Source organism: Leptodactylus fuscus, chromosome 2, assembly GCF_031893055.1.
Source record: "Leptodactylus fuscus isolate aLepFus1 chromosome 2, aLepFus1.hap2, whole genome shotgun sequence".
In the NCBI taxonomy this organism is placed as follows: domain Eukaryota; kingdom Metazoa; phylum Chordata; class Amphibia; order Anura; family Leptodactylidae; genus Leptodactylus; species Leptodactylus fuscus.
Genome location: NC_134266.1, coordinates 191,935,370 through 191,944,755, shown reverse-complemented (window position 1 = coordinate 191,944,755; position 9,386 = coordinate 191,935,370). Strand labels below are relative to the sequence as shown.

At 40.8% G+C, this 9,386-nt stretch overlaps 1 protein-coding gene across 2 annotated transcripts in view; it reads right to left on the bottom strand.

Annotated features, from left to right (window-relative positions):
* Positions 1 to 240: 240 nt before the first annotated feature.
* Positions 241 to 9,386, bottom strand: part of DZIP1 (DAZ interacting zinc finger protein 1) — a 31,848-nt gene continuing 22,702 nt past the window's right edge. For both annotated transcript variants that reach the window (XM_075265330.1, XM_075265331.1), the window contains 4 exons: positions 7,849 to 8,060; positions 6,772 to 6,902; positions 3,036 to 3,198; positions 241 to 855 (listed from right to left, as the gene is read on the bottom strand). In XM_075265330.1, coding sequence (XP_075121431.1) covers positions 773 to 855; positions 3,036 to 3,198; positions 6,772 to 6,902; positions 7,849 to 8,060 — 589 coding nt within the window. In that variant the 3' untranslated portion in view covers positions 241 to 772. The remainder of the gene's footprint in view (positions 856 to 3,035; positions 3,199 to 6,771; positions 6,903 to 7,848; positions 8,061 to 9,386) is intronic.

Genomic DNA, 9,386 nt, shown 5'->3' with positions numbered 1-9,386 from the left:
GTAGATGGGTCCATGAAGGCGCAGACACACCGCAGCCTAACACTCATGTAAAACCAGTTAAATAAAATGCAGATCTACAGAATAGGAATTAACAGAAGCCAAACCAATTCTGTTCAAGATCAGGTTTAATACTGTTTTTCTGGTAAACCTGCAGTACAAATAGAAGTAAAAAATATAGAGTACCGCTCTCTGACCACTGAATTAATGTGGTATTAAAAAATATTACAAAAAAAAAAAAAAATCACATAAAATCTTGTGCTTTAAATGTTTTGGAGACATACCATATAAAAGGGGAGACGTATATTCTCAGGCTTATGACCAAGGGATATAGGGACTATTGCACGGCAGTTTTCCTACACTCGACTATATACATTAACTGGGGTGTAAAGCCCCTAATAGAAAAACTGGATGGCAACTTACAATGTAAGATTCTAGATACAAGCAATACTGAAATAATTCCTGGAAATCTAGATATCATACTGTAAGTGAACAAACACTGGAGCAGTTTTACTACATTCTAAACATTACAGTAATGCTTTGCTTCAAATAAGGTGATGGAGGAAGTAGGAAGTAAGTGCTTCAATATGAATTCAATGTATGTATGCAAATACAATCTGTGACCAGCGAGGACATATTTACATATATCGCTACCTCCGATAATACAAAGATATAATACATACAAAGGACACATTGAAATAGTTTAAGACTGCCAAAACTGGCTTTACAAATCCTTAAGGCACGCACAGTGTATTGTATTTCTTTATGGTGAGAGTCAGGCATCCGATGTGTCGCTGAAGTCACTGACAGTAACTAAACTGCTCACAAGTGTGCTGGAGGTGTCACCGTCACGAGCATCTGCAAAATAGCACAGATATGTTCACATTTTAACATAGAGACAACATGCAGATCTAAATATGATATTAATTAAGAATTCTAAGGGCTAGTTCACACGTAAAAACCGCCAGGCTTATTTTGGTCCCGAAAAAAAACTGCTAGGCATTTTCAGTTGTGTTTTTTTGCAAAAAAACACCAGGCGTTTTTCACCTCCCATTCCCTTCTATTGCTTTCCTCAGGTGGAATCCGACTGAGACTAAGTTCACACGGAATTTTTTGGTCAAGGTTTTGGCAGAAATCCGCCTCCAAACCCTGAACCAAAAAACGCCTCACCATTCAAAGCACACAAAACGCTTCTGAGTCTTTTCCGCTAGTGGCAAAAAAGGACCGAGATGTTCAATCTTTTTTGAGAGCGTTTCCGGCTCACGGCTTCAATGCAAGTCAATGTGAGCCGGTTTTTCCTGCTCACGTTTTTTGGTCAGAAACCTGAAGCGGAACCTGATCAGGAAACACCAGGCGATTTTTTAAAATATCTTTCATGACCACATCCCAAGAGGAAACTGATCAGGAAACTCCTCGAAAAACGCCTCAAAAAACGCTTCAAGAAACACTTTGAATGGCAATAAACGCTTCAGGAAACTCCTCACGCGGTTTCCGGTCCGGTTTTGACAATGCCAAAACCGTGACCAAAAAACTCAGTGTGAACTTACCCTGAAAAAAGGTCATGTCGCATCTTTTTTCTGCTAGCAGCAAAAAACTGCTAGCAGAAAAACGAAAGCTAGAAGTCTCCATAGACCACCATTGTATGGAGGCAGATTTTGAGGCGAAATCTGCTGTCAAAATCTGCCTCATTGCCTCACTGCCTCTGCCGCAAAATCAATTGAAATCAATAGGAGCTTTTACGGCGCTCAAAATCTCACACGCTGTATACGTGCCAGGTCACGCAGAATGTTACTCCGTGTGAATGGACCCTTACTTGTAATAATCTGGAAAAACAATGAATAACACTTATTCCTTATTCTGATCCAGTGGGAGTCCTACTTCTGAAATCCCCATCATTTTTAGAAATAGGTGTCTGGAGACCCCTTACTTCATTGCAGCCACTGTCATGCAGCGCTGCCACCTTTCCATTCAGTTCTGCCAAAGATAGCAGAGTACAGCTCAAGACAATCTAAGCCAGTCTCAAATTGTTTGAAGCAGCAGAGGACATGCACCACAGCTGATCCATTGAAACATTAGGACTTGGGACCCTTGTTCACGAGATTGGTGGGTGGTCCCAGAATTTAGACTCTGAGCAATCAGACACTTATCCACTATCCTGTATATTGGCAATAAATGTCGATAGTGGCAACTCCTTTGATTTTCTATACGTTTCAGAAAGGCACAATCCCTGCCTGCTCTATTATAAATTACTGAGACCCCAGCTCTCCTATCTTCATCTGCCCTATGTGTTGCACTTTTGTCATGTTTCATCAGGATTTCTCTACACTGATTTCAAGGTGAACAAACCATCACATAAGAAATAAGTGTAAAAATCAAAAATGGCAAAACCCTGCTGAAGTTTTAAAAAAAGGTACATCTTCCTTTTCTTGTCTTTATTGGTTGTTCATGTCATGACCTGTTACATTGTTGGTTTTCTACCTGACTTATTGCTAGCCTGTTTTGGATGTACCTTGCTGGTTTACCTCAGCTGTATTTTTCCTTCTGTAAAAAACATCTTAATAAAAATTACAGTTAAAAAGGCATATCTTAAAAGAGAGTGTGTCAGTGCCAAAATTGTTAAACCCTTCACACAAGTTTTTTTGGATCGGAACCCGAGGCGGAGACCGGCGCAGGTTACGATCCAAAAAAACGGGTAGCCGGTTGGATGGAGGCGGCGCTGGAGAGAGTTCTCTCGCAGCATTGGGGACACCGCCAGTGCTGCGAGAGAACTCATTTGCATACCGACAAAAGACAGGATTTCAGGCGAACGGCGGCACGGAGAAGACAACAAAAGGTAGGATCAGAATAGCCTTTCTTAAGGCTATTCTGACGTGTTAGTCATAAAAAAAATGCATTTGAATGATAGGATCCCTTTAAACTACTGGTTTTACTGAGCAGTGAATCTGCCAAAACCTCTATACCCAATATATTAATCCATGTGCTCCAATTAAATAAATTTGCCATTTTAATTACATCAATTTCCCTGGTAATTCACATACCTGCTTTTGCTGGTTTAGAAACACTATAAGCATTTTTAGCATAGGTTGCAGGAAGCTCTTTTTTGGGTGCAGCAGTTTGTCTGGGTCTTACAGATCTTGGCACTTCATATGGTTTATCCTCTAAAGAACTGCTATCAAATTCTGTGTCATCAAGGTCAGTAACCTGGTGAGTAAAAGCAATTCAAGCAAAATAAATATCATTGAAAAAGTTGTTCTTCAAGAAATATCCAGTAGTTAACAGGTACTCCTAGAGGGAGCACAGTAGGGGGTGACAATGCTTCTCTCCTGAAATGAAGAGACAGCTTGTGTTGACATTACTGCACGAATTCAGTATATGGATGTGGATTTATTTTTGGCTTTTGAATGGTATACTTTCCTCAAATGCAAAGAAACAAATACATTAACTTAAAGGGACTCTATCATTGGGAAAGGTTATTTTTAGCTAAACACATACTTGCTTAGCCTTTAGAAAGGCTATTCCACATGTACCTCAGTAGTTTTTGAATGACCATTTTTATCTACATGAGAATTAGCCTCCAGCGTGCACCCCAGGAGTCTCAGTGAGCACTGTCTGCTGTGTGTACAGCTTCTGCTGCCTCATCTCCCTGCTCTCACACACAGCAGAGAGAGGAGAGCTCGCTGATGACTTCCTGTGCTTGCTGGAGGCTAATTAGCATATGAATAAAAAACTGAGGCGACTTACATACTAAAGGTAGGTGTGGAATAGCCTTTCTAAAGGCTATGCAAGTATGTGCTTACTTAAAAATGACTTCTCCCAATGATAGAGCCCCTTTGATAAATTAGTCTACCACCTCCTCCCAGCATACATACAGTCCTATGAAAAAGTTTGGGCACCCCTATTAATCTTAATCATTTTTAGTTCTAAATATTTTGGTGTTTGCAACAGCCATTTCAGTTTGATATATCTAATAACTGATGGACACAGTAATATTTCAGGATTGAAATGAGGTTTATTGTACTAACAGAAAATGCGCAATATGCATTAAACCAAAATTTGACCGGTGCAAAAGTATGGGCACCCTTATCATTATTATATTATTGATTTGAATACTCCTAACTACTTTTTACTGACTTACTGAAGCACAAAATTGGTTTTGTAACCTCAGTGAGCTTTGAACTTCATAGCCAGGTGTATCCAATCATGAGAAAAGGTATTTAAGGTGGCCAATTGCAAGTTGTTCTACTATTTGAATCTCCTCTGAAGAGTGGCATCATGGGCTACTCAAAACAACTCTCAAATGATCTGAAAACAAAGATTGTTCAACATAGTTGTTCAGCGGAAGGATACAAAAAGCTGTCTCAGAGATTTAACCTGTCAGTTTCCACTGTGAGGAACATAGTAAGGAAATGGAAGACCACAGGGACAGTTCTTGTTAAGCCCAGAAGAGGCAGGCCAAGAAAAATATCAGAAAGGCAGAGAAGAAGAATGGTGAGAACAGTCAAGGACAATCCACAGACCACCTCCAAAGAGCTGCAGCATCATCTTGCTGCAGATGGTGTCACTGTGCATCGGTCAACTATACAGCGCACTTTGCACAAATAGAAGCTGTATGGGAGAGTGATGAGAAAGAAGCCGTTTCTGCACGTACGCCACAAATAGAGTTGCCTGAGGTATGAAAAAGCACATTTGGACAAGGCAGCTTCATTTTGGAAACAAAAATTGAGTTGTTTGGTTATAAAAAAAGGCGTTATGCATGGCGTCCAAAAAGAAACAGCATTCCAAGAAAAACACATGCTACCCACTGTAAAATTTGGTGGAGGTTCCATCATGCTTTGGGGCTGTGTGGCCAATGCCGGCATCGGGAATCTTGTTAAAGTTGAGGGTCGCATGAATTCCACTCAGTATCAGCAGATTCTTGAGAATAATGTTCAAGAATCAGTGACGAAGTTGAAGTTACGCCGGGGATGGATATTTCAGCAAGACAATGATCCAAAACACCGCTCCAAATCCTCAGGCATTCATGCAGAGGAACAATTACAATGTTCTGGAATGGCCATCCCAGTCCCCAGACCTGAATATCATTGAACATCTGTGGGATGATTTGAAGCGGGCTGTCCATGCTCGGCGACCATCTAACTTAACTGAACTTGAATTGTTTGTCCAAAATACCTTTATCCAGGATCCAGGAACTGATTAAAAGCTACAGGAAGCGACTAGAGGCTGTTATCTTTGCAAAAGGAGGATGTACTAAATATTAATGTCACTTTTCTGTTGAGGTGCCCATACGTTTGCACCGGTCAAATTTTGGTTTAATGCATATTGCGCATTTTCTGTTAGTACAATAAACCTCATTTCAATCCTGAAATATTACTGTGTCCATCAGTTATTAGATATATCAAACTGAAATGGCTGTTGCAAATACCAAAATATTTAGAACTAAAAATGATTAAGATTAATAGGGGTGCCCAAACTTTTTCATAGGACTGTAACTGCTACCATTAAATGACAGAGCACTTTACAGTGATAAACAGCATACTTTTGTTATGTATGCCACTTTTGTAGTTTTTTTGGGAAAAAGCTACTTTCACGTCTTATGAAAATGAAGAAGTTAGTGCACTGGGGGTTTGCTGCTCAACTAGGATGGGTGATGTCATAATAGTGGGAGGATCAACTCTCACTGAATGAAGTGGTGCAGACAGGAGATGGCAGGGGTCCGAATGGCAAGAACACTGTCCAGGGAGCTGAAGGCCCACACAAGTGCACCAGCTGCCTCATTTGCTTAAGACTTTAAGGCCAGGGCCGTGGCGGAAAAACCCCCAAGCGTTTTACAGTCACAACAAGCTGGATGGGATTATAGTGAATCCCACCCTCACTTTGCAAAAAGAAAAATAAGCGCAGCAGACACGCTGCCATTTCCAAAAACCGTGGCGGTTTTGGAAATCGTAGCATGTCAATTATATCTACAGAAACACAGGCAGTTTTTCTATAGGAATAATTGAAGAAGAAAAGCACTGTGGGAAAAACCGCAGTACTTTTTTTTTTTTTGTTGCTGCAGGGCACTACGTTGGGCCTTATGCTAGGTTTGCACCTGCATTTGTGTTTCCATTTGTGGGAGTACAGGTGTGAACTTAGCCTTAGCCTAAAGTTGTTTTTCTCCATATCTACAAAAATGACATATATAACAAAAGTACAGTGTTTATCACTGCAATGTGCTCTGTAACACAGTGGTGTCAACTGAATATGCTTGGGGAAGGCAATAGACTCCCTTTAATAATGATAGGAAAAACAGCAACACAGAGGTAGTCTGAAAGTAAAAGGTGATACGAGCATATACTCCATGGCCAACTGAATGTTACTAAGTACAGTATGTCTAATTGAGGTCCCTCTGGAAAAAGTCTGAAGGCGGTTCTTGGACTGCAAGGTAGGAAGTATAATAACCACATTCAGTTGTTTCCATAACTTCCAATCTTGTCACACACAATGCTGTTTCCATATCAATGGGAGAGATGGATGTAGTACTGATTGCTTTGCTACACTGTTTACGTGATTCCTATTTACCTCTGTGGAATTTGCAGCCATCTCCGCAAGTCCCTACCACCTAAAGGAGACCGAGCCAGGTCATGAAAGACTGAGATGGAAATAAGCCTTTAATGTACATATTTCCATGTATTATTGTGCATGTGTGTAATGGTTTTACGGCTAGGTGTATTACATGATGTGTATAGCAAGTAAGGATCACATAATTTACCATTCAATAGATTTTAGAGGTCTTACCTTTAACTCCATAACTGGGTCCCTTTTCACAAAGGCATCAGCAACATCCACTCCACCAACATGTTTCAGATCAGCTGTACGTGTAGAATATTCCTTTTCCAGCTGCTCAGACAGTCCTTTTACCAGTGTTGCTTTTGGGAAGGGGGAGAGAAGGAGAGAGGGCACAAATACATTCATAAGTACATAATACAGTACTAGAGTTGTCTCAGAATCAGAACTTATCATGGACAATCAGAAGAACAGTGCTCACATGTTTCTTCATCTGAACTAAGTGAGGATAACGCGCTCTGCCACTTCATTCTGTCTGTATACGACTGATAGAGAGATCTGAGTACAGAGCTATAGAGACTGAATGTAGTAGTAGCAGTAAAGTATCCAAATCTGTCTCTCTATTAGAACAGGCAACACTGGACCTCCATTCTTATGATCTCTGAATGGTCGCGCCAATACATAGGTCATAAGTTGTCATTGTGGGACAACACAATTTGATAGGTCAGGCTCATTGACAGGGCCAGGGAGCTAAGCTGAAATCTTGCCTTGCCCTGTCAATCAAAGAATGGAGGGTGAATGAGAGTGTATTAGAACAATATGAGGTGTAGCAGTTTTGGGCAACAAAGCCACCCTCAGTGCTGCTCTTTTCAATACTCTGAAATAAATCAATGTCTGGGTAAAAAAGTTTTCTAAATAAGTGTACCTGACCTATTTAACTGTGTAATAGCATATGTGACCTATAAATAATAAATATCCTTCAAGAAAGGCGTCCAGGCCCGTATTAACCTTATTTATTAAGTGAAGTCTCTTCTCTCATGTGGCAGTGAGTTCTGATGTCTCACTGCTCTTAAAGTCAAAAATGCCTAATTTTCATTATTCCAAGAACATTACAAAATATGCAAAATGATTGGTTAATATTGATACTTTTGATCTGCAATCTTTATGAACAAGGCCCAATGTATAGTATTTACAAGGAGATATGTTGAACTCATATTGTACTGATCTTCTATAAGAAATATATATGTAATCCTAAACCTACATTAAAAATGTACTATACTGTATCTAAAATGACTGGAGAATACTAACCTCTGGCGGGTTTGGCTGGTGCAGGCTTCTGGGCTGGTTGTGGCTTCATCTCCTCCAGCAAACTCCCATCAGACTCACTTGACATTGCAGCAAAGCCAATACTGACTTTTCCATTGAGTGAAGATTTAGCTTTCAAAGAATCTCGTCGAGTGTGATGTTGTGCAGACTCATCCAGTAAGTCTGACTCATCATCAGAGCTGAATGGAGGTGTCCTGAAATGAGGCAGAATTATTAGTGAATGAAGTCAGCAACAGTTCAATCACTAAAACCTTGCTCACACAGTGCAGTTTTAGGGAATATGCTTTCCAAGATGTAATTAGGATTACTGAAAAAGTCATGCATGGTGTTTAAGGGGGCTGTCCTAGTGGCAGAGAACAGAGACATTGTTTTACTAATTACATCCTGGAAAACATATTTGCATATTCCCCAGAATCCCCCAGTGGAGCAACAATGGCTTGTAAGTCTCCATACTCCTGCAAAGGTGGCCTGAAAAGGCACTCTCCTTAAGCAGTTTTCTTAGTCCCTTAACTAAGTGAAATTTTAGTGCACATTTTTCCTGCCTGAAGTGGATTCTACAAGAAGAACTCTGAGGGTAAGTTCATACGGGGTTTTTTGGTCCGGAAACTGAGGCGGAGATGCCTCAGGTTCTGTATCAAAATACGGGTAGCTGCGACTGGATGCCGATGCAGTGCATCGGCATCCAGTCACACACTCCGCTCTGGATCAGGCCCAAATGAATGGGTCTAGATGGGAGGAGGGAGTGTCTTCAGGCGGATGTTGCGAGGCGACTCCACCTGAAAGAATGAGCATGTCGCTTCTTTTTTTCCAGCTCCCGGAAAAAAGACCTGACCGGATCCCATTGATTTCAAAGGGAGCCGTCTTTTTGGTCAGGATTTTGAAATTCTGACTAAAAAAAAACCTGTATGAACTTACCCTGACACTGCACCTATAAACTGAAGCCATCGGAAAAAAAATGTTTATTTCCTAAAATGGTTCTATTTTACATTTCTATCACATTCTAAACTAGCTTCTATTCTATGTATGCCTTCAAGCACCCTAGAATGCACCCATCACCTCACACCTTGAGTTTCTGAAAATCTGACATTTAAATGTAATTTTACTCTGCTCATAAAATGCTCAATAGGTTTTGTTAGTAAAAGGGTAGAGGTGACCAACAAGTGGAGCCTGGCACTGTTGCTGCCCTTTTTATAAGCCCACTAAAGGCATAGGGTGCTGCCTATGACAGGACAATAACAGAGAGGCAACCATTTGTCAGATTCAAGCAGTAAGGCTAGGGTTACATGGCGACTTTGGCCGTCACTCCCTTCATGCAGCCAAAGAGCATCATGTTGCCATTAGACTCCTTCACTCCTTGACAGATTGATCAACTATTTTTTGCAACAGTCGTGGCACCCTATGGGGGCACAATGCAACTCAAATCATTAACATGAGTGAAGGAGTTGCAGGACAACATGAGCGACCGTTTAGTTGCGCGACGGGAATCGTGAGCGAATCTCGACTGTATGTTACAGCTGACT